The following is a 25,918-nucleotide window of genomic DNA, read 5'->3' as shown; positions in this document are numbered from 1 at the left end:
ACAGAATTAACGGAATTAACAGAACCCACAGAATCCACAGAATTAATGGAATCCACAGAATTAACAGAATCCACAGAATCCATGGAGTTAACAGAATCCACAGAATTCTCAGAATTCACAGAATCCCCAGAACCCACAGAATCCACTGAATTAACAGAATTCATGGAATCCACAGAACCCAGAGAATTGACAGAATCCACAGAATTCATGGAATCCATGGAATCCACAGAATCCTCAGGATTGACAGAATCCACAGAATCCACATAATTAACAGAATTCACATAATTAACAGAATTCACAGAATCCACCAAATTCACGGAATTCACGGAATCCGCAGAATTAAGAAAGACCACAGAACCCACAGAATTAACAGAATTCACGGAACCCACAGAATCCAGAGAATTAACAGAATTTACAGAATTAACAGAATCCTCAGGATTCATGGAATTAACGGAATTCTCAGAACCCACAGAATCCACAGAATTCACAGAATCCACTTAATTCATGGAATCCATAGAATTAACAGAATCCACAGAACCCAGAGAACCCACACAAACCAAACCCCAAAACCAAAACTGGGGGTACAGAACGGGATGGGGTTGGGTTGGGTTGGGTGGAGAGACTTAAACACGGCCTCGTTCCGTTCCCATCTCCTCCTCCTCCTCCTCTCCCCCTCTCCTCCTCCAGAATTAACAGAATTCTCAGAATTAACAGAACCCACAGAATTCACAGAATTCACAAAATTCACGGAATTCACGGAATTCACAGAATTAATGGAATTAACAGAATTCACAGAATTAACAGAATCCTCAGAATTCATGGAATTAATGGAATTAACAGAACCCACAGAATTAACAGAATTCACAGAATCCACAGAATTCACAGAATCCCCAGAATTCACAGAATCCACTGAATTCACGGAATCCACAGAATCCTCAGAATTAACAGAATTCACGGAATCCATGGAATGCACAGAATTAACAGAATTAACAGAACCCACACAAAACAAACCCCAAAACCAAAACTGGGGGTACAGAACATGATGGGGTTGGGTTGGGTGGAGAGACTTAAACACGGCCTCGTTCCGTTCCCATCTCCTCCTCCTCCTCCTCCTCTCTCCCTCCTCCCCCTCCAGAATTAACAGAATTCTCAGAATTAACAGAACCCACAGAATTCACAGAACCCACAGAATTCACAGAATTCACAAAATTCACGGAATTCACGGAATTCACAGAATTAACGGAATTAACAGAATTCTCAGAACCCAGAGAATCCACAGAATTCACAGGATTCACAAAATTCACCAAATTTACAGAATTCACAGAATCCGCAGAATTAACAGAATTCACAGAATCCGCTTAATTCAGGGAATTCATGGAATCCACAGAATTAACGGAATTAACAGAACCCACAGAATCCCCAGAACCCACAGAATCCACGGAATTCACGGATTCCACAGAACCCAGAGAATTAACAGAATTTACAGAATTAACAGAATCCTCAGAATTCATGGAATTAACGGAATTAACAGAACCCACAGAATTCACAGAACCCATAGAACTGACAGAATCCACAGAATCCATGGAATTCACGGAATTAACAGAATTAACAGAATGAACAGAACCCACACAAACCAAACCCCAAAACCAAAACTGGGGGTACAGGATGGGGTTGGGTGGAGAGACTTAAACACGGCCTCGTTCCGTTCCCATCTCCTCCTCCTCCTCCTCCTCCTCCTCTCTCCCTCCTCCTCCTCCAGAATTAACAGAATTCTCAGAATTAACAGAACCCACAGAATTCACAGAACCCACAGAATCCACAGAATTCACAGAATCCACAAAATTCACAGAATTCACGGAATCCACAGAATCCTCAGAATTCACAGAATTTACAGAACCCTCAGAATTAACAGAATTCATGGAATCCACGGAATCCACAGAATTAACGGAATTAACAGAATCCCCAGAACCCACAGAATTAACAGAATTCACGGAATCCACGGAATTAACAGAACCCACAGAATCCTCAGAATTAACAGAATCCACGGAATCCATGGAATTCACAGAATTAACAGAATTCACAGAACCCACAGAACCCACACAAACCAAACCCCAAAACCAAAACTGGGGGTACAGAACATGATGGGGTTGGGTTGGGTGGAGAGACTTAAACACGGCCTCGTTCCGTTCCCATCTCCTCCTCCTCCTCCTCCTCCTCCTCTCTCCCTCCTCCTCCTCCAGCTTTTCCTCCCACTCCCGTTGGAGTTTTTGCAGTGACTTTGTTCCCTGGCCGGGCTCCAGCTCCCGCTAATTTACGGCTCCGTTTGTTCCCCCCACGCGGAGCTGGGCGTTAATTAACTGAGCCCCAAACGAGGGAGGGGGGACAGGACCCTGCTGGCCCTTGGCTGCCCCCAAAAAATAAAAATAAACCTCATCAGGATCATAATGATAATGATAATGATGATGAGGTTGAGGGGAAAAAAAAACGAGGCCAAATCAAAGCGTTGAGTTGGGGAGGAAAAAAAAAAAAAAAAAATTCTGGTGGAAAGGGAAAAAAAAAAAAAAAAAAGGATTTTTTTTTCTTTTTTTTTTTTTCTTTTTTTTTTTAAATATAAAATAAATAAAGAGGGAAAAAAAGAGCACCCAAAAATCTGTATGACTGAAAGAGGCACGTTTAAATGCAAACTCTCCATATGTGCGAGAGTCTGTCAAGGAATGTACAGTTTCACTTTTAATTACTGGCAAAAAAAAAAAGGGGAGGAAAAAAAAAATAACTAAGAAGGGAAAACAAAATATATATTATATAAAAAAAGGGGAAAAAAAAAAAAAAAAAGAGCTCCTAAACACTGGCAAAGTGTCAGAGACGGGAATTAATTGGGGATTTGGTGGCCCCAAAGCCACCCCATGGACAACCCCAATTGGGGCAGCCCCAAATTCTCTCCTGCTTCTCCAAAGGTGCTTTAAAACCTCAAAAAAAATTCAGATTTTACGTGGTTGGGGCTAAAATCGGCTGCTAAAATCTGGGGTGGCAGCAGGACTCTGTCCTCGAGGCCAGGTGGAGGATGAATTTCCTAAATGTGGATAAATAAATTGTCTTTAGGAAGGTTTAAGGCAGGATTTCTTCTTTTAGGGCCATTTTTTTCCTGGTTTGGGGCCATTTTTCCTGGTTTGGGGCCATTTTTTCCTGGTTCAGAGCCATCTCTCGTGTTTTGGGGCCATTTTTCCTGGTTTAGGGCCATTTTTTTTCTGTTTTAGGGCCATTCTTCTTGTTTTAGGGCCATTCTTCCTGTTTTGAGGCCATGTTTCCTGTTTTGAGGCCATTTTTTCCTGGTTCAGAGCCATCTCTTGTGTTTTAGGGCCATTTTTTTCTGGTTTAGGGCCATTTTTGTTCTTTTAGGGCCTTTTTTTCATGGTTGAGGGACATTTTTCCTGTTTTAGAACCATTTTTCTTGTTTTAGGGCCATTTTTTCGTGGTTTAGGGCCATTTTTCTTGTTTTAGGGCCATTTTTTCCTGTTTTAGAGCCATCTTTCCTGGTTTAGGGCCATTTTTTCCTGGTTTAGGGCCATTTTTTCCTGGTTTAGGGCCATTTTTCTTCTTTTAGGGCCATTTTTATTCTTTTAGGGCCATTTTTTCTTGTTTTAGAGCCATTTTTCCTGGTTTAGGGCCATCTTTCCTGGTTTAGGACCATGTTTCTTGTTTTAGGACCATTTTTTCCTGGTTTCAGGAAATTTTTCCTGGTTTAGGGCCATTTTTTCCCAGTTTAGGGCCATTTTTCCTGGTTTAGGGCCATTTTTTCCTGGTTTAGGGCCATTTTTTCCCAGTTTAGGGCCATTTTTCCTGGTTTAGGGTAATTTTTCCTGGTTTAGGGCATTTTTTTCCTTTCAGAGCACCAGAGGCCCAGGGCTGTGCCACAGGAAGAACAAACATTCCCGGGATTTGGAGGTGTCAGGGGAAATCCCATTATTGCCCCAAACCCTTCACCTCATCCCAATGAGCCACCCCAGAGTGGATTGTCCTGCAGGGGCTGCAGGGGGGAACAGCCCTAAATGCTCATCCCAACCCCACTGACACCCTGGGGGGTCTGCCCGACCCCAAATCCCACATGGGGACAGGGACAAATCCCATATGGAGATGAAGTCAAATCCCACCTGGGGACAAGGACAAATCCCATATAGACACAAGATTAAATCCCACCTGGGGACAAGAACAAGGACAAATCCCATATAGGGATGAGGTCAAATCCCATCTGGGGACAAGGACAAATCCCACCTGGGGAAAAGGATCAACCCCATATAGGGACGAGGTTAAATCCCACCTGAGGACAAAGACAAGGACAAATCCCATATAGGGACAAGGATAAATCCCATATAGGGATGAGGTCAAATCCCATATAGGGACAAGGACAAATTCCCTTTGGGGACAAATCCCACATGGCGACAAGGCCAAATCTCATATAGGGACAATGAGAAATCCCATTTGGGGACAAGGATAAATCCCATATGGGGAAGAGGACAAATCCCCCATGGGGAGAAATCTCACCTGGGGACAAGGACAAATCCCATATAGGGACAAGATTAAATCCCACTGGGGGACAGGGACAAATCCCATATGGGGACAAGGACAAACCCTCTTTGGGGACAAGGACAAATCCCCTTTAGGGACAAGGACAAACCCTCTTTGGGGACAAGGACAAATCCCCTTTAGGGACAAGGACAAATCCCACCTGGGGACAAGGACAAATCCCATATGGGGACAGGGACAAATCCCATATAGGGACAAGGATCAATCCCATATAGAGATGCGGTTAAATCCCACCTGGGGACAAGGACAAACCCCCTTTGGGGACAAGGACAAATCCCATATGAGGACAAGGACAAACCCCCTTTGGGGACAAGGACAAATCCCCTTTGGGGACAAGGACAAATCCCACCTGGGGACAAGGACAAACCCCTTTGGGGACAAGGACAGATCCCCTTTGGGGACAAGGACAAATCCCATATAGGGACAAGGACAAATCCCCTTTGGGGACAAGGACAAATCCCAAATATGGACAAGGACAAATCCCATATAGTGACAAGGACAAATCCCATATAGGGACAAGGACAAACCCCTTTGGGAACAGGGACAAATCCCCTTTGGGGACAACGACAAACCCCCTTTGGGGACAAGGACAAATCCCATATGGGGACAAGGACAGATCCCACATGGGGACAAGGACAAACCCCTTTGGGGACAAGGACAAACCCCATATGGGGACAAGGACAAACCCCTTTGGGGACAAGGACAAACCCTCTTTGGGGACAAGGACAAATCCCCTTTAGGGACAAGGACAAATCCCACCTGGGGACAAGGACAAATCCCATATGGGGACAAGGACAGATCCCCTTTGGGGACAAGGACAAACCCCCTTTGGGGACAAGGACAAATCCCCTTTGGGGACAAGGACAAATCCCAAATATGGACAAGGACAAATCCCATATAGGGTCAAGGACAAATCCCATATAGTGACAAGGACAAATCCCCTTTGGGGACAAGGACAAACCCCCTTTGGGGACAAGGACAAATCCCAAATATGGACAAGGACAAATCCCATATAGGGTCAAGGACAAATCCCATATAGTGACAAGGACAGATCCCATATAGGGACAAGGACAAACCCCTTTGGGAACAGGGACAAATCCCCTTTGGGGACAACGACAAACCCCTTTGGGGACAAGGACAAACCCCATATGGGGACAGGGACAAATCCCATATGGGGACAGGGACAAATCCCATATAGTGACAAGGACAAATCCCATATAGAGATGCAGTTAAATCCCACCTGGGGACAAGGACAAACCCCCTTTGGGGACAAGGACAAATCCCATATGGGGACAGGGACAAACCCCATATGGGGACAGGGACAAACCCCCTTTGGGGACAAGGACAAACCCCCTTTGGGGACAAGGACAAATCCCATATGGGGACAGGGACAAATCCCATTTGGGGACAGGGACAAACCCCTTTGGGGACAAGGACAAACCCTTTGGGGACAAGGGACAAGGACAAACCCTTTGGGGACAAGGACAAACCCCCTTTGGGGACAAGGACAAACCCTTTGGGGACAAGGACAAACCCTTTGGGGACAAGGGACAAGGACAAATCCCATATGGGGACAGGGACAAACCCCATATGGGGACAGGGACAAACCCCTTTGGGGACAAGGACAAACCCTCTGGGGCCAGGAGGGCCCAGCCCAGCCCGTCTCTCCTCTCTTGAGGAAATCCCATCCCCCTTTGTGGAGCACGAGCCTCGGAGTGTTTTTATGCCGGCGCAGGCTGCCAATTTTGTCACTAAATTTCACAGATCCATTGGCATAAATGCTACATTTTAATTTTAACATTTGAAACGTTTGGGGATTTTTTTTTTTCGTTTTTTTTTCTGATTTTTTTTTTCCTTCTTCTCTAAATGACAAGAGGTTCCAGTTTATCCTTTCCATCTCCCTGAAATGGGGCTCATTTGACAGCTCTCGGCTCCTGTGACAGTTCTGGATTGGGGCCGATTTTATTGTCACTTCTCGTCGTTAACTGGTTTTTTGTTTAACCTTTTCCTTTTTAAAATTGTCCCTCCACCCCTACACGCTTTTCCCACCACAATAAACTAAAATTTTTGAGGTCTGACAACCTTGATAAAGCCTAAAACACCAATTTAAAAGATTAAATTCAACATATTTTGTTCCTTGAATGGCCCAATGGGTTGAACCAAGAGCTGGTGGAGGTTTGATAAATTATATTGATTTTTTGGGGGGTAAATTGTTTTTTGTTTAACCTTTTCCTTTTTAAAATTGTCCCTCCACCCCTACACGCTTTTCCCACCACAATAAACTAAAATTTTTGGGGTCTGACAACCTTGATAAAGCCTAAAACACCAATTTAAAGGGATTAAATTCAGTATATTTTGCTCCTTAAAGCCTAAAACACCAATTTAAGGGGATTAAATTCAGTATATTTTGCTCCTTTGAGTATTTGAATGATCCAATGGGTTGAACCAAGAGCTGGTGGAGGTTTGATAAATTATATTGATTTTTTGGGGGGTAAATTGTTTTTTATTGAACCTTTTCCTGTTTAAAATTGTCCCCCCACCACAATAAACCAAATTTTTGGGGTCTGACAACCTTGATAAAGCCTAAAACACCAATTTAAGGGATTAAATTCAGTATTTTTTGCTCCTTAAAGCCTAAAACACCAATTTAAAGGATTAAATTCAGTATTTTTTGCTCCTTGAATGGCCCAATGGGTTGAACCAAGAGCTGGTGGAGGTTTGATAAATTATATTGATTTTTTTGGGGGGGTAATTTGTTTTTTGTTTAACCTTTTCCTTTTTAAAATTGTCCCTCCACCCCCCAACGCTTTTCTCACCACAATAAATCCAATTTTTGGGGTCTGACAACCTTGATAAAGCCTAAAACACCAATTTAAAAGATTAAATTCAATAGTTTTTGCTCCTTGAATGATCCAATGGGTTGAACCAAGAGCTGGTGGAGGTTTGGGGATAAATTATATTGATTTTTTGGGGGGTAAATTGTTTTTTATTGAACCTTTTCCTTTTTAAAATTGTCCCCTCCTCCCTCTACACTTCACCCACCACAACAAACCCAAATTTTTGAGGTCTGACAACCTTGATAAAGCCTAAAACACCAATTTAAAGGGATTAAATTCAGTATATTTTGCTCCTTAAAGTCTAAAACACCAATTTAAGGGGATTAAATTCAGTATATTTTGCTCCTTCAAGCATTCGAATGATCCAATGGGTTGAACCAAGAGCTGGTGGAGGTTTGATAAATTATATTGATTTTTTTGAGGGGTAAATTGTTTTTTATTTAACCTTTTCCTGTTTAAAATTGTCCCCCCACCACAATAAACCAAATTTTTGGGGTCTGACAACCTTGAGCCAAACCTAAAACACCAATTTAAAGGATTAAATTCAGTATATTTTGCTCCTTGAATGGTCCAATGGGTTGAACCAGGAGCTGGTGGAGGTTTGGGGATAAATTATATTGATTTTTGGGGGGGTAAATTGTTTTTTGTTTAACCTTTTCCTTTTTAAAATTGTCCCTCCACCCCTACACGCTTTTCCCACCACAATAAACTAAAATTTTTGGGGTCTGACAACCTTGATAAAGCCTAAAACATCAATTTAAAGGATTAAATTCAGTATATTTTGCTCCTTAAAGCCTAAAACACCAATTTAAGGGGATTAAATTCAGTATATTTTGTTCCTTTGAGTATTTGAATGATCCAATGGGTTGAACCAAGAGCTGGTGGAGGTTTGATAAATTATATTGATTTTTTTGGGGGGTAAATTGTTTTTTATTGAACCTTTTCCTGTTTAAAATTGTCCCACCACAATAAACCAAATTTTTGGGGTCTGACAACCTTGATAAAGCCTAAAACACCAATTTAAGGGATTAAATTCAGTATTTTTTGCTCCTTAAAGCCTAAAACACCAATTTAAAGGATTAAATTCAGTATTTTTTGCTCCTTGAATGATCCAATGGGTTGAACCAAGAGCTGGTGGAGGTTTGATAAATGACATTGATTTTTTGGGAGATAAATTATTTTTTTATTTAACCTTTTCCTGTTTAAAATTGTCCCACCACAATAAACCAAATTTTTGGGGTCTGACAACCTTGAGCCAAACCTAAAACACCAATTTAAGGGATTAAATTCAGTATTTTTTGCTCCTTAAAGCCTAAAACACCAATTTAAAGGATTAAATTCAGTATTTTTTGCTCCTTGAATGATCCAATGGGTTGAACCAAGAGCTGGTGGAGGTTTGATAAATTATATTGATTTTTTTGGGGGGGTAAATTGTTTTTTGTTTAACCTTTTCCTTTTTAAAATTGTCCCTCCACCCCCCAACGCTTTTCTCACCACAATAAATCCAATTTTTGGGGTCTGACAACCTTGATAAAGCCTAAAACACCAATTTAAGGGATTAAATTCAGTATTTTTTGCTCCTTGAATGATCCAATGGGTTGAACCAAGAGCTGGTGGAGGTTTGATAAATGACATTGATTTTTTGGGGGGGGTAAATTGTGTTTTATTTAACCTTTTCCTTTTTAAAATTGTCCCCTCCTCCCTCTACACTTCACCCACCACAACAAACCCAAATTTTGGGATCTGACAACCTTGAGCCAAACCTAAAACACCAATTTAAGGGATTAAATTCAGTATATTTTGTTCCTTCGAGCATTTGAATGATCCAATGGGTTGAACCAAGAGCTGGTGGAGGTTTGGGGATAAATTATATTGATTTTTGGGGGGGTAAATTGTTTTTTATTTAACCTTTTCCTGTTTAAAATTGTCCCTCCTCCCTCTACACTTCACCCACCACAACAAACCCAAATTTTTGGGTCTGACAACCTTGATAAAGCCTAAAATACCAATTTAAGGGGATTAAATTCAGTATTTTTTGCTCCTTGAATGATCCAATGGGTTGACCCAGGAGCTGGTGGAGGTTTGATAAATTATATTGATTTTTGGGGGGGTAAATTGTTTTTTGTTTAACCTTTTCCTGTTTAAAATTGTCCCTCCACCCCCCAACGCTTTTCTCACCACAATAAATCCAATTTTTGGGGTCTGACAACCTTGATAAAGCCTAAAACACCAATTTAAAGGATTAAATTCAGTATTTTTTGCTCCTTAAAGCCTAAAACACCAATTTAAGGGGATTAAATTCAGTATTTTTTGCTCCTTAAAGCCTAAAACACCAATTTAAAGGGATTAAATTCAGTATTTTTTGCTCCTTAAAGCCTAAAACACCAATTTAAGGGGATTAAATTCAGTATTTTTTGCTCCTTGAATGATCCAATGGGTTGAACCAAGAGCTGGTGGAGGTTTGATAAATTATATTGATTTTTTTAGGGGGTAAATTGTGTCTCTGTTTTCTACCCCCCCAAAAAAAAAACAAACAAAAAAAAGGGGTGAATTGATTATTCCTGTTTGGATGAGGTGTTGCTTCAATGGGAGGAATTGTCTCCCAAATATTCAAAAAATGCAAAATAAAAATGCCCAAAAATGAAATATGAGAGTTGGAGGGATCCTCATATCAGGGAAAGAGCCTTAAATCAGAAAAATGCAAAATAAAAGTGTCCAAAAATGAAATTTGAGTTCCAGGGCTCATCATGTTGGGGAGATAGATTTAAATTCACAAAAATAGAAAATAAAAGTGCCCAAAAATGAAATTTGACAGTTGCAGGGCTCATCACATTCGGGAAAGATTTAAACCAGAAAAATGCAAAATAAAAATGTCCAGAAATGAACTCTGAGAGTTCCAGGGCTCCTCATGTTGGGGAAAGAGAGACTTAAATTCACAAAAAATACAAAATAAAAGTGCCCAAAAATGAAATTTCAGAGTTGCAGGGCTCCTCATGTTGGGGAAAGAGATTTAAATTCACAAAAATACAAAATAAAAGTGTCCAAAAATGAAATTTCAGGGTTGAAGGGCTCCTCATGTTGGGGAAAGAGAGTTAAATTAACAAAAATACAAAATAAAAGTGTCCAAAAATGAAATTTGAGAGTTGGAGGGATCCTCATATCAGGGAAAGAGCTTTAAATCAGAAAAATGGAAAATAAAAATGGCCAAAAATGAAATTTCAGAGTTGCAGGGCTCATCATGTTGGGGAAAGAGCTTTAAACCAGAAAAATTCAAAATAAAAGTGTCAAAAAATGAAATTTCAGGGTTGAAGGGCTCCTCATGTTGGGGAAAGAGAGACTTAAATTCACAAAAATGTAAAATAAAAATGCCCAAAAATGAAATTTCAGAGTTCCAGGGCTCATCATGTTGGGGAGAGAACATTAAACCACAAAAATACAAAATAAAAATGTCCCAAAAATGAAATCAGAGAGTTGCGGGGCTCATCATGTTGGGGTAAGATATTTAAATTCACAAAAATACAAAATAAAAGTGCCCAAAAATTAAATTTCAGAGTTGATTTTGCCAGCAATGGGTTCAGTTTTGCAGAGGGTGAAGGTGCTGAAGGAGGTTTGTGAGGATGATGTTAAATAAATATATTAAATTTATTTAATTAAAAAATAACCTCTCTATATATTTAATTAAAATCTCTATATATTTAATTAAAAAATCTCTATATTTATCTCGATATATTTAATTAAAAAATAACCTCTCTATATGAATAAATAAATAAATAACCTCAAAAGTAGGTAAATAACATCAACCAGAGGTTAATTCATCAATAACCCAATAGATAACAGATCAATAACCTCAATGTATTGATAAATAAATAACCCAAATAATAGATAAATAAATAACCTCAGAGCTTGTGTTAATTCCTAAATAAATTCATAAATAATAGATAAATTACCTCAATATATTAATGGATAAAAGCCCCTTAAAAATAGGTAAATAACCTCAACTAGAGGTTGAGTTAATTCATCAATAACCCAATAAATAATCCATAAATAACATCAATATATTAACAAATAAATGACCTCAATAGTAGATAAATACCCTCAACCAGAGCCTGGGTTAATTCATCAATAACCCAATAGATAATCAATAAATACTTCAATATACGGATAAATAAATATTCTCAATAGTAGATAAATACCCTCAACCAGAGCCTGGGTTAATTCATCAATAACCCAATAAATAACAGATAAATAACCTCAATATATTAATGAATAAAATGTCCTTAATAATAGATAAATATCCTCAACCAGAGACTGGGTTAATTCATCAATAACCCAATAAATAACAGATAAATAACCTCAATATATTAATGAATAAAATGTCCTTAATAATAGATAAATATCCTAAACCAGAGGCTGAGTTAATTAATCAATAACCCAATAAATAATCCATAAATAACCTCAATATATTAATAGATAAAACACTCTTAAAAATAGATAAATACCCTAAACCAGAGGCTGGGTTAACTAATCAATAACCCAATAGATAACAGATAAATAACGTCAATATATTGATAGATAAATAACCTCAATGGACGATAAATACCCTCAACCAGAGACTGAGTTAATTCATCAATAACCCAATAGATAACAGATCAATAACTTCAATATATTAATGGATAAAATCCCTTAATAATAGATAAATATCCTAAACCAGAGACTGAGTTAATTTATCAATAACTCAATATATAACCCATAAATAACCTCAATATATTGATAAATAAATAACCTCAATGGCAGATAAATACCCTCAACTGGGTTATTAATTAATACCCTCATTTGGGTTATTAATTCATCAATAACCTGATAGATAACAGATCAATAACCTCAATATATTAATGGACAAAACCCCCTTAAAAATAGATAAATATCCTAAACCAGAGACTGGGTTAATTCATCAATAACTCAATAGATAATCAATAAATAACCTCAATATATTAATGGATAAAACCCTCTTAATAATAGATAAATACCCTCAACCAGAGGCTGAGTTAATTCATCAATAACCCAACAGATAACAGATCAATAACCTCAATATATTGATAAATAAATAACCTCAATGGCAGATAAATACCCTCAACCAGAGACTGAGTTAATTCATCAATAACTCAATAGATAATAGATCAATAACCTCAATATATTAATGGATAAAATGCCTTTAATAATAGATATATATCCTAAACCAGAGGCTGGATTAATTCATCAATAACCCAATAGATAACAGATCAATAACCTCGATATATTGATAGATAAATAACCTCAATATATTAACAAATAAATAACCTCAATAGTAGATAAATACCCTCAACCAGAGCCTGGGCTAATTCATCAATAACTCAATAGATAACAGATCAATAACCTCAATATATTAACAAATAAATAACCTCAATGGCAGATAAATACCCTCAACTGGGTTATTAATTAATACCCTCAATTGGGTTATTAATTCATCAATAAACTGATAGATAACAGATCAATAACCTCAATATATTAATGGATTAAAACCCCCTTAAAAATAGATAAATATCCTAAACCAGAGACTGGGTTAATTCATCAATAACTCAATAGATAATCAATAAACAACCTCAATATATTAATGGATAAAACCCTCTTAATAATAGATAAATACCCTCAACCAGAGGCTGAGTTAATTCATCAATAACCCAACAGATAACAGATCAATAACCTCAATATATTGATAAATAAATAACCTCAATAGTAGATAAATACCCTCAACCAGAGGCTGGGTTAATTCATCAATAACTCAATAGATAACAGATCAATAACCTCAATATATTAATGGACAAAAACCCCCTAAAAATAGATAAATATCCTAAACCAGAGACTGGGTTAATTCATCAATAACTCAATAGATAATCAATAAATAACCTCAATATATTAATGGATAAAACCCTCTTAATAATAGATAAATACCCTCAACCAGAGGCTGAGTTAATTCATCAATAACCCAACAGATAACAGATCAATAACCTCAATATATTGATAAATAAATAACTTCAATGGCAGATAAATACCCTCAACCAGAGACTGGGTTAATTCATCAATAACCCAATAAATAATCCATAAATAATCTCAATATATTAATGGATTAAAAATAGATAAATATCCTAAACCAGAGGTTGAGTTAATTCATCAATAACCCAATAGATAATCAATAAATAACCCCAATATATTAATAGATAAAACCCCTTAAAAATAGATAAATACCCTAAACCAGAGGTTGAGTTAATTCATCAATAACCCAATAAATAATCCATAAATAACCTCAATAAATTGACGTTATTTATTTATTAATATATTATTTATTAATATATAATTTATTAGATAAAAACCCCTTTAATTACAGATGAACCTCCCCCCAGCAGAGGGTGGGTTTTCCATAGTGGAACCCTCATTTTTTATTATTTTATATTATTTTTTATTTTATATTATTTATTTATTTATTATTTATTCATTTATTTTATATTATTTATTATTTTATTATCAGGGAGAGGGAATCCTGTGGGAATTTCACAAGGTGCTGAGGTGGAAAATGGGGAATTTTTTGCTCAAAAATACATTTTTTTTTTTTTGGTGTCCCACAACCAAATACTTACAATGGGGGTTCCAAAGGGGATGTAACCTGGGGAGAGAAAAAAAAAATAAATTAATTTTAATTTGAAATTAAAAATTTGATTTTAATTTGAAATTAGGATGTAACCTGTGGAGAGAAAAAAAAATTAATTAATTTGAATTTTAAATTAAAAATTCGATTTTAATTTGAAATTAGGATTTTCACTTTAATTTGAATTTTTCAAATTTTTAAAATTAATTCATTTGATTTTGATTTTGAAATTTAAAAATTCGGTTTTAATTTGAAAACAGAATTTGAATTTGAATTTTTTAAAATTTTTATTTCATTTTAATGAACGAATTTAATTTGAAATTAAATCCCATTTTAGGGATTTTGGCACCAATTCCACCTGATGCCCCAACCCAACAATCCCACCCTTTTCCCCACCTTTTATTTCCTTTTAAAATCTCTCCAAAGTCTTTTCCTCAAATCTTATTGAGCACCACCAAAAAAATTAAAAAAAGAAATAAAAAGAAATAAAAAAAGAAATAAAAAAAGAAATAAAAAGAAATAAAAAAAAATCAAAGATTTCACATTTCTCCCCTGCTGTGGCTGCCAATTTTTGTGCTAATTTTAATTCATCTCCTTGACTTCCAATAGAAGGTCTCAGAGAATTTTCTCAATATTCTTGAATTCAATTCCTGGATCCAATTTACAAAAAAAAGGGCAATTTTTCTCCTGAAAGGAAGAAAAATTTGGATGACAAATAGAGGACAAGGAAAGCAGAGGGGCCTGGTTTCTCTCCCCCCAAAAAAACCTGATTAATGACCCTTTTAATTCTTCCCCGTGTCCAAATCAGGTGAAAATTCCACCCTAAAATATGGAAAAAATCCTGTTTATTTAAATAGATCCACTGGAAGGTCTCAGAGCATTTTTCTAATATCATTTTCTGGATCCAATTTACAAAAAAAAAAGGGGAATTTTTCTCCTGAGAGGAAGAAAAATTTAAATGATGAATAGAGGACAAGGAAAGCAGAGGGGCCTGGATTCTTTTCCCCCAAAAATCTGATTAATGACCCTGTGAATTCTCCCCTGGGCCCAAATCAGGTGAAGGAAAAAGGGGGGAAAAAGGGGGAAAAAAGGGAAAAAGGGGGAAAAAAGGGAAAAAGGGGGAAAAAAGGGGGGGAAAAAGGAAAAAAAGGGAAATGGGAAAAAGGGAAGAAGGAAGAATGAAAAAGAGGGAAAAGAGAAAAGGAAAAAGGAAAAGGGAAAAAGGGGGAAAAGGGAAAGGAAAAAAGGGGAAAAAGAGGAGAAAAGGGAAAAGGAAAAAGAAAAAGTGGGGGGAAAAGGGAAAGGGGAAAAAAGGGGAAAAGGGGAAAAAGAGGAAAAAAGGGGAAAGAGGGGAAAGGGGAGAAAAGAAAAAAGGGGAAAATGGAAGAAGGGAAAATGGAAAAGGGGGAAAAAGGGAAAAAGGGGGAAAAGGGGAAAAAGGGGAAAAAGGGGAAAAAAGGGGAAAGTTGGGGAAAGGGGAAAAAAGAAAAAAGGGGAAAATGGAAGAAGGGAAAATGGAAAAGGGGGAAAAAGGGAAAAAGACAAAAGGGGGAAAAAGGGGAAAAAGGGGGAAAAGGGGAAAAAGGGGAAAAAGGGGAAAAAAGGGGAAAGTTGGGGAAAGGGGAAAAAAGAAAAAAGGGGAAAATGGAAGAAGGGAAAATGGAAAAGGAAAGAGGGAAAAAGGGAAAAAGGGAAAAAGGGAAAAGGAGAAAAGGGAAAAGGGGAAAAAGGGAAAAGGGGAAAAGGGAAAAAGGGAAAAGCAAAAAAGGGGAAAAGGGAAAGGGAAGAGGGGAAAAGGAAAATGGAGAAAAGGGGAAAAGGGGGAAAGGAAAAAGGGAAAAGGGAAAAAGCAAAAAAGGGGAAAAGCAAAAAAAAAAAAAAAAAAAAAAAAAAGTGAAAAGAGAAATATGAAGCACTAGAAGTGGAATTTAAAATCATCATCTTCCTCCCCTCCAAAAAGGGATTTACTGCTGGAATTCCTTCCTGACCTTTGCTCTAAACGTTGACAAGACTCAATCCCAAAAGAGGAAAATCTCCCCTCTGATATTTTATATTTTATACAAATTCCAAATAAAACGATGGGGCCGAACGGTACCTGACATCCGGAAAGGCATGAAGATGGTCTCGTTGGTGTCGGGGTGGATGATGGCCTGAAAAATGTCACAAAAATGTCACAAAATGTCACAAAAATGTCACAAAATGTCACCAAATGTCACAAAAAAGGGACACAGTGAGGACACAGGGCACAGCACAGACACCCCCCAGCTCCCAACACCCACCTGAGCACAGAAATTCTGGAATTTCCACATTTGGGACCCCCCTGAGCACAGAAATTCTGGAATTTTCCTCATTTGGGACCTTCCTGGAGCTCCCAACACCCCCCTGAGCACAGAAATTCTGGGATTTTCCCCATTTGGGACCCCCCTGAGCACAGAAATTCTGGAATTTTCCTCCATTTGGGACCCTCCTGGAGCTCCCAACACAGAAATTCTGGGATTTTCCCCATTTGGGACCCTCCTGGAGCTCACAGCTCCCACCTGAGCACAGAAATTCTGGGATTTTCCACATTTGGGACCCCCCTGAGCACAGAAATTCTGGAATTTCCTCATTTGGGACCCCCCTGAGCACAGAAATTCTGGAATTTTCCCCATTTGGGACCCCCCTGAGCACAGAAATTCTGGAATTTCCTCATTTGGGACTCCCCTGAGCACAGAAATTCTGGAATTTTCCCCATTTGGGACTCCCCTGAGCACAGAAATTCTGGGATTTTCCCCATTTGGGACCCTCCTGGAGCTCCCAACACCCCCCTGAGCACAGAAATTCTGGGATTTTCCCCATTTGGGACCCTCCTGAGCACAGAAATTCTGGAATTTTCTCCATTTGGGACCCCCCTGAGCACAGAAATTCTGGGATTTTCCCCATTTGGGACCCTCCTGGAGCTCACAGCTCCCACCTGGGGAATTCTGGGCTCTACATAACCCCTTTCCTGGAATAATTCAGCCCCAATCAATAATTTAGGAGGAAATAATTGATCCTCACATACTAAGAGTGGCTTTTTTCCTGGTTCTGTGCCCCCAAAAGTTGTCCTGGAACCCCAGGAAAGGCAGATTTGGGAGGGAAAAGGGGAATTATTTTCTGTCCCTGTTCTCAGCAGCGCCTCCATTGAGGGGGGGAAGGTGGGAAAAGCCCTGGCTGGGGCAGAGGAGGAAAATCCCTTTGTCCTGCTGGGGAACCAGAGGGGTCCCAGGGAAACCCCCAGGGCCCAAACACAGCGGAGGATTCGGGTCAGGAACTGCTCATCTCCAGACATGGATCCCATTCCAGAACTTCTCTCCACCTGCAGGTGTGGATTCCAGAATTTCTCCTCATCTCCAGGTATTGATCCCATTCCAGAACTTCTCCCCACCTCCACACGTGGATCCCATTCCAGGAATTCTCCCTATCTGCAGGTGCAGATCCCAGAACTTCTCCCCATCTCCAAGTGTGGATCCCATTCCAGGAATTATCCCCTCCAGGTGTGGATCCCATTCCAGAACTTCTCCCTGTCTCCAGACATGGATCTCATTCCAGGAATTCTCCCCGTCTGCAGCTGTGGATCCCATTCCAGAACTTTTCCCCATCCCTATCTATGGATCCCATTCCAGAACTTCTCTCCACCTCCAGCTGTGGATCCCATCCCAGAACATCTCCCCACCAGCTGTGGATCCCATTCCAGAACTTCTCCCCATCTCCAGGTGTGGATCCCATTGCAGGAATTCTCCCCACTTCCAGGTGTGGATCTCGTTCCAGGAATTCTCCTCATCTCCAAGTGTGGATCCCATTCCAGAACTTTTCCCCATCTCCAAGTGTGGATCCTATTCCAGGAATTCTTTCCACCTCCAGCTGTGGATCCCACCCTATCTCCAGGTGTGGATCCCATTCCAGGAATTCTCTCTATCTCCATGTGCGGATCCCATTCCAGAACTTTTCCCCATCTCCAAGTGTGGATCCCATTCCAGGAATTATCCCCACCAGGTGTGGATCCCATTCCAGGAATTCTCTCTATCTCCAGCTGTGGATCCCAGAACTTCTCCCCATCTGTGGCTGTGGATCCTATTCCAAGAATTCTCCCCACCTCCATGTGTGGATCTCATCCCAGAGCTTTTCCCCATCTCCAGATGTGGATCTCATTCCAGAACTTCTCTCCACCTCCATGTGTGGATCCCAGAACTTCTCCCCATCTCCAGGTGTGGATCCCATTTCGAGAATTCTCCCAACCTCCATGTGTGGATCTCATTCCAGGAATTCTCCGTATCTGCAGGTGTGGATCCCACCTCATCTCCAAGTGTGGATCCCATTCCAGAACTTCTCCCCATCTCCAGGTGTTGATCCTATCCCAGAGCTTTTCCCCATCTCCAGACATGGATCCCATTCCAGAACTTCTCCCCACCTCCAGCTGTGGAACCCACCCCATCTCCACATGTGGATCTCATTCCAGAACTTCTCTCCACCTGCAGATGTGGATCCCATCCCATCACCAGGTGTGGATCCCATTCCAGGAATTCTCCCTATCTGCAGGTGTGGATTCCAGAACTTCTCCCCATCTCCAATTGTGGATCAAATTCCAGAACTTCTCCCTATATCCAGACATAGATCCCATTCCAGGAATTCTCTCTATCTCCAGCTGTGGATCCCATCCCATCTCCACGTGTGGATCCCATTCCAGGAATTCTCTCTATCTCCAGATGTGGATCCCATTCCAAAACTTCTCCCCATCTCCAGACATGGATCCCATTCCAGGAATTCTCTCTATCTCCATGTGAGGATCCCATCCCAGAACATCTCCCCACCAGCTGTGGATCCCATCCCAGGAATTCTCCCCATCTCCAGCTGTGGATCCCGCCCCAGGACCTCTCCCCACCTTTCCCATCACCATCAGGGGTGACCCCAGGCAGTCCCAGCCCTCTCAGGATGTCACCACAAGGGACACCCCAAAACCCCCACCTGGGACCAGGATTTTCCCCCAAACCCACCCTGGACGTGCCCCCACAGCTCCTCAACCATCCCTGGAGCCTCTGGAGATCCCAACCTCCCCCCAAAAAAATCCTAAATTTGCTTTTTAAATCTTTTTCATCCACATTTTCCCCCCAGCCCAGATTTTCTGACAGGCCCAGGAGGCTGCACTGGAATTGACTGGGAAGGAAAAATAAAAAAAAAAAATCAATTTCCAAAAGATCTGGGACTGCACAGGCACAAAACCTTCCCAAGGAACTGTCAAAGTGTTTGCAAAAAAACTGGAGACAAGAAAGCTCTTGACTAGACAGGAAGGAGAAAATGAAGACATCAAAATATATAAATATATATATATATATAAAAGGAAAAAAAATCAGGCTTTTTGATGGCAGAGTGTTCTCTGCATTTACATTTCCATGGGAAGGCAAAACAGCAACTGGCAAAGGGAAGGGAGGGAGGACAGGAAAAAGCAGCAACACTTGAAAATAATAAGGGAAACTGAAAACATTTTAAAAGCGCGTTACCTGTTTGATTTTTTGAGCTCCCCACAGCTGGAAAAAAAAAAAAAAAAAGAGAGAACATTAAATGTACAAAAAAAATAAAATAAAATAAAATAAAACAACAAACCCAGTGTAGTTTTATCCCAAATATTCATCTTTTAGCTGCTGTTGTAAACAAACACAAAGGACTGGGACAAATTTTTTTTTTTTTTTTTTTTTTTTTTTTGCAGCCTGTCAGGGTGGATTTAAAGGTCCTGAGCTCCTTCACACCTGTGAGGGCAATGAGAAACAATATTAAATTGTGTTAAATGGGAAAAAAAAGAACAAGGAGAGGCAGAATTGAGAGATTTACAAATCCTCCTGCAAGGTAAATTTAGCACAGCCTCTCCCTGGAGAGGAAATCCAGCCCTGCTGGGGGACAAAGGTGGGGCAAATCCCTGCAGGGAGCTCTTCAAAATAAACCACGGGCTTTAATAATATAGAAATATTACATTTTATATATATATATATATATATATATATATATATACACACACATATATTTTATATATATATATATATATTATAGATACAAAATATATAATATATAAATATTACATAATTTCCAATAAATAGAACAAACAGCCACCGGTTTTCATTTTTAAACACATCAGAAAGGGAAAAATAAAAAAAATCTCATTTAAAACTCTTCACTGGTGCCTCCTGACGGGTCCAGAACCCCCAAATGTGGCTCCGGAGATGGGGAAAAAATAAAAAAATCTCATTTAAAACCCTTCCCTGGTGCCTCCTGATGGGTTCAGAACCCCCAAATGTGGCTCAGAGTGTGGGGATGGATGAGCAGAGAGGAAATCCCTGCAGGGAGCTCTTCAAAATAAACCCTGGGCTTTAATAATATTTAAAATATTATATAATTTTTAATAAATAGAACAAACAGCCACCGGATTTCATTTTTCGGAGATGGGGGAAAAATAAAAAAATCTCATTTAAAACCCTTCACTGGTGCCTCCTGATGGGTTCAGAAAAAAAAAATCTCATTTAAAACTCTCCACTGGTGCCTCCTGACGGGTTCAGAAGCCCCAAAAGTGGGGATGGATGAGCAGAGAGGAGGAAACATCCTCTGCATCCTCTGGGAGGGGACAAGGAGGGGACAAGGAGGGGACAAGGAGGGGACAAGGAGGGGACACCAAGGCCAGAGATGCCCTGGCACAGTCACAGCCCCAGAATTCATCTTTCCTTCTCAAAGGGGGTTTTCTCCTCAACCCAAATCAGAACCTCCAAACCAACCAGATGTTGATGTGGAATTCCATCCACACCCTGTGGAACTCCAAGGCTCTGGAAAATCCCATCACAACCTTGAGTTCTGCTGTTAAAAACTGATAATTCAATCCTAAAATCTCTGCCAGGGGTTCATCCCTCCCTCTGCTCCTTGGAGCTGCAAACCCACCCCTTTAACCCCCATTTAAATGTTTTATTTTTAAATTAAAAAAAAAAACCCACAAATTCTCTGCTCAGCCAAGCAAGCCTGGCTGCTGCTTCCCCTGGCAAAGCTCCTCTGCCAATCCATTCCCCAACCCTGGTGGCTCTTTTTTTTTTTTTTTTTTTTTTTTTTTTTTATTCCTTCTCTCCAATTTATCAACATCCTCTCGAGCTGAGGCCGCCAGGAATTATTCCAGGGGAATTATTCCAAGGAAAGTTGTGCCGGAGCCAATCCTGGGCCAGGAGAACCTGGGGAGTTCTGCTCCTGCTGCTGCTGCTGAAGCCCAGCATGGTGATGGCTCTTTTTTTTTAGGCTCCTGGGGTTTTTTTTTTTATTATTTTTTCTCACCAAAAAAGAGGTTGTTGCAGATCAAGGGGTTCACCCTGCTCAGCTCAAAATGGTCAAGGTGTTAATTAATGGTTTTTTGCCATTCCCAAATGGAAATCTATGAAAATGATGTTGGAATGGGGGTCATTAATCTGCTGTAAATTGTGTTTATTGGTACCAACAACCCCAAATTTCACTCCCAGCTCATCTCACCAAGCTCTGGGATGAATCCACTGTTTGTGGTGAGGAATTGAAGATCTAAATGTCCTCTAAATGAGGAAAAACTCCCTTTTTGAGGAAAAACACCATTTCACCTTTTCCAGGTAAAACACTGAGGTTGGGGGACACAAAGGAAATCCATTAAAGTGCTGTTGGAATGGGGGTCATTAATCTGCTGTAAATTGTGTTTATTGGTACCAACAACCCCAAATTTCACTCCCAGCTCATCTCACCAAGCTCTGGGATGAACTCACTGCTCGTGGTGAGGAATTGAAGATCTGAATGTCCTCTAAATGAGGAAAAACTCCCTTTCTGAGGAAAATCACCTTTTCCAGGTAAAACACTGAGGTCGGGGGACACAAAGGACAATCCATTAAAATTATGTTGGAATGGGGTCATTAATCTGCTGTAAATTGTGTTTATTGGTACCAACAACCCCAAATTTCACTCCCAGCTCATCTCACCAAGCCCTGGGATGAATCCACTGCTCGTGGTGAGGAACTGAAGATCTAAATGTCCTTTAAATGAGGAAAAACTCCCTTTCTGAGTAAAAACACCATTTCCCTTTTTCCAGGTAAAACACTGAGGTTGGGGGACACAAAGGACAATTTTTGTGGGTGGTAAAGACCACCCAAAACCCAAAGGGCAGGAGGTTCCTTGCCCAGAGAATCAGCAAATCTCTGCCTTCCCACCAGCTGGAGAAGCTCCAAGGGGTGAAAATGGAATTTTTTGGGTTCCAGGTGTCTCCCCAAGCCACCCCAGTGACCCCAAAACTGCCCAAACCCCCCAATCCCTGGTGGGAATCAGAACTGTGAGGATTTCCCTCTCCCAACACCAGCAAAAAGGAAGAGGGATGGTTTCTGAGCCAGCACCAGGGCTTGTTTTTTATTTTTTAATTTTTTTTTTTTTGGTCAAATTCTCTAATTTCATTAATTGATCCCAATATTTATGCCTTTCCCCGCTGCAGTGCAAATATTGTTAGAACAGGCGGTTTCATTACTTCTCCCAAAGAGACTTTCTGCAAGATGCACCTGATGAGTCACCTCAGGATCCTGCCAGCTCATTTTCACTTCTTTTTTTCCTCTTAATTCCTTTTCTGTCTGCGGCGTTTTTTGGTGTTTTTTTTTTTTATTTATTTATTTATTTCTCTTCCAGCAGCTCCAGCTCCCCTAAGGAGTCTTGACAGCCTTTTTGGGAGAGGATTTTTTGGTTTTTTTGGTGGGATTTTATCTCCATTTTCTCCAGGTTTTGGAGGATCAGCCACATTCCCACCTCATCCATCCCACTGGGAATCTCCTCTGGAGAACAGGGAACTGCTCCAGGTTCTGGATTTCAGTCCAGGATTGCTGAGGGTGCTGGGGAGGCTCCCCTGGGATGGAGCATTTCCCTTTGGATGCCTCAAGTCAATTTTTGGGTGCTCAAGGGTGGGATGACACCAGGGAAGAGCAGAGGGCTGGAACACTCTCCACTGTGAAGGTTCTTCCTTCTTTTTTTCCTTGCCATAGTCAGGATTAAAACACAGGAAAGTCAGGATTAATACAGGAAAAATTCAGGTTTTGTGTTTGGACTCGGATGTTTTTTATTATTTATCTATTTACAGACTCACCAGCCATGAGCTCTAACTAGAAAATCAGAGAAAATGAGGTAAAATGGATCACCTTGAACTCTTTCCAAGGTTATTTAAATGCTGGTTTGTGCTGGGCTAAAGTCAGGATTAATACAGGAAAAATTCAAGTTTCATCTTTGGACTCGGATGTTTATTATTATTTATCAATTTACAGACTCGCCAGCCATGAGCTCTAACTAGAAAATTAGAGAAAATGAGGTAAAATGGAGCATCTCTGACCCTTTCCAAGGTTATTTAAATGCAGGTTCTGGATTTCAGTCCAGGATTGCTGAGGGTGCTGGGGAGGCTCCCCTGGGATGGAGCATTTCCCTTTGGATGCCTCAAGTCAATTTTTGGGTGCTCAAGGGTGGGATGACACCAGGGAAGAGCAGAGGGCTGAACACTCTCCACTGTGAAGGTTCTTCCTTCTTTTTTTCCTTGCCAAAGTCAGGATTAACACACAGGAAAGTCAGGATTAATACAGGAAAAATTCAGGTTTTGTGTTTGGACTCGGATGTTTATTATTATTTATCTATTTACAGACTCGCCAGCCATGATCTCTAACTAGAAAATTAGAGAAAATGAGGTAAAATGGAGCATCTCTGACCCTTTCCAAGGTTATTTAAATGCTGGTTTGTGCTGGGCTAAAGTCAGGATTAATACAGGAAAAAATCAAGTTTTGTGTTTGAACTCGGATGTTTATTATTATTTATCAATTTACAGACTCGCCAGCCATGAGTTTTAACTGGCAAATCAGAGAAAATGAGGTAAAATGGATCACCTTGAACCCTTTCCAAGGTTATTTAAATGCTGGTTTGTGCTGGGCTAAAGTCAGGATTAATACAGGAAAAAATCAAGTTTTGTGTTTGGACTCGGATGTTTATTATTATTTATCTATTTACAGACTCGCCAGCCATGAGCTCTAACTAGAAAATTAGAGAAAATGAGGTAAAATGGAGCATCTCTGACCCTTTCCAAGGTTATTTAAATGCTGGTTCTGGATTTCTGGTTGGAGGATTTCCCTTTGGATGGCTCAGAGGAGCTGCCTCAATTCAATTTTTGGGTGCTCGAGGGTGGGATGACACCAGGGAAGAGCAGAGGGCTGGAACACTCTGCACTGTGAAGGTTCTTCCTTTTTTTTTTTCCTTGCCAAAGTCAGGATTAAAACACAGGAAAGTCAGGATTAATACAGGAAAAATTAAAGTTTCGTGTTTGGACTCAGATATTTATTATTATTTATCTATTTACAGACTCGCCAGCCATGAGTTCTGACTGGCAAATTAGAGAAAATGAGGTAAAATGGAGCACTTTGAACCCTTTCCAAGGTTATTTCAGTGCTCATTACCCAATAACAAGGTGACACCTGGATTATTTATATTTCTGACCCACTAATGACCATCCAAGGCCATCAATGGGGACCTTTTTCACCCAATTACAGAAAACCACCCAAAGCCATGGAGAAGAGGAAGAAGAAGGTGGAGAAGAAGGACTCAGACCATGCCCAAAGTCCTCACACCTTGACTCACACCCACTAAAATCCCCAAAATTCAGGTTTTGCTCCCCTGAATCCCCAAGAGGCAGAAAAGGGCATTTTTCCCCAGCCTGGTCAGGTCAGGTCAGTGTCATTGTGGGACACACAGGAAAGATTTGAGACTCCAAATATATTTCAGACGGCAAAGAGCACAGAAAAAAAAAAAAAAAAAAAAAAAAAAAAAGGCTTTTATGCTTTTATTGTCTAATTCTTATTACTTTTTATAAGGTGTTCCCATCCAGACTGAACATGATTGAAGAATAGGAATGACACCTCTCTAATCCCATTATTAAATTAATAAAAGAAACGGCAAAACACCACCTGGACAAAGATTGTTCTGAGAAAGGAGAGTTGTTTGCCAAGATACTTTTGAGAAGAAACTTTCTGGAGAATTTTTTTTTTTTTTTCCTTGGGGAAAAAATCAGCAGCTGCCAGGAGGGTAAAAATCTCTCCCAGAGACAGAAATATCAGACCTGGAGGTTAAATCAGGAGAAATCCTCACAGAGAAATCCTCCATGGACACACAGAGAGAGGAATCAGCTCCAGGTTAATCTCAGATCCACCTTTTCAGGGCTCGTGGAAAAGATTTCCAAGTGTCTTTTCCAGGATTCTGGTTTTTCTAAAGTTTTTTTCGAGGAAAAATCACCACTTTTGTCACCCCCTGTAGCAGAGCCCTAAATCCCTGAGCTCAGGGGGGATCTGGAGGTGCTGGAGAGTCCAGAGGAGGCTCCAAAAGGATCAGAGGGATGAAAGAAGAGGAAAATGGGAGGAAAGAGCTGAGATTGTTCACCTGGAGAGGAGAAACTTTGGGGTGAGCTCACTGTGGCCTCCCAGGGCCTGAAGGAGCCAACAAAAACCATGGAGAGGGATAAATTCCAAAGGATGGAGGGACAGGACACAGGGAATGGATCCCACTGGGAAAGGGGACATTGGGCTGGGATCTTGGGCAGGAATTGCTGGGAATGGAATTCCCACATTTGCTGGGGCTGCCCCTGGATCCCTGGGAATGTCCCAGGCCAGGCTGGATCCACCTGGGACAGTGGGAGGTGTCCCCACCCATCCCAGGGGGGGAATAAATGAACTTTAAGGTCCCTCCAAGCCAATCCTGAGGATGATGAGCAGGAAAATCCAGAAGGTTCAAGGGTCACTCTGGGATTTTCTGTCCTCAC

At 40.2% G+C, this 25,918-nt stretch overlaps 1 protein-coding gene across 4 annotated transcripts in view; it reads right to left on the bottom strand.

The window, feature by feature from the left end:
* The window catches only part of SFXN5 (sideroflexin 5), a 150,893-nt gene that overhangs the window by 84,603 nt on the left and 40,372 nt on the right, over positions 1-25,918 (bottom strand). For all 4 annotated transcript variants that reach the window (XR_014590170.1, XM_083861860.1, XM_083861859.1 and 1 more), the window contains exons 4-6: positions 19,614-19,640; positions 16,193-16,247; positions 14,090-14,115 (exon numbers count right to left, since the gene is read on the bottom strand). Coding sequence is in view for 3 of the 4 variants with exons in the window: in XM_083861860.1 (XP_083717986.1) it covers positions 14,090-14,115; positions 16,193-16,247; positions 19,614-19,640 (108 nt within the window). In the remaining variant the exon portion in view is untranslated. The remainder of the gene's footprint in view (positions 1-14,089; positions 14,116-16,192; positions 16,248-19,613; positions 19,641-25,918) is intronic.

Source organism: Zosterops lateralis (genome assembly GCF_965231275.1).
Source record: "Zosterops lateralis genome assembly, chromosome: 5".
In the NCBI taxonomy this organism is placed as follows: Eukaryota; Metazoa; Chordata; class Aves; order Passeriformes; family Zosteropidae; genus Zosterops; species Zosterops lateralis.
Note: the sequence above shows the minus strand (reverse complement) of the source record. Positions and strands in the feature narration are given on the sequence as shown.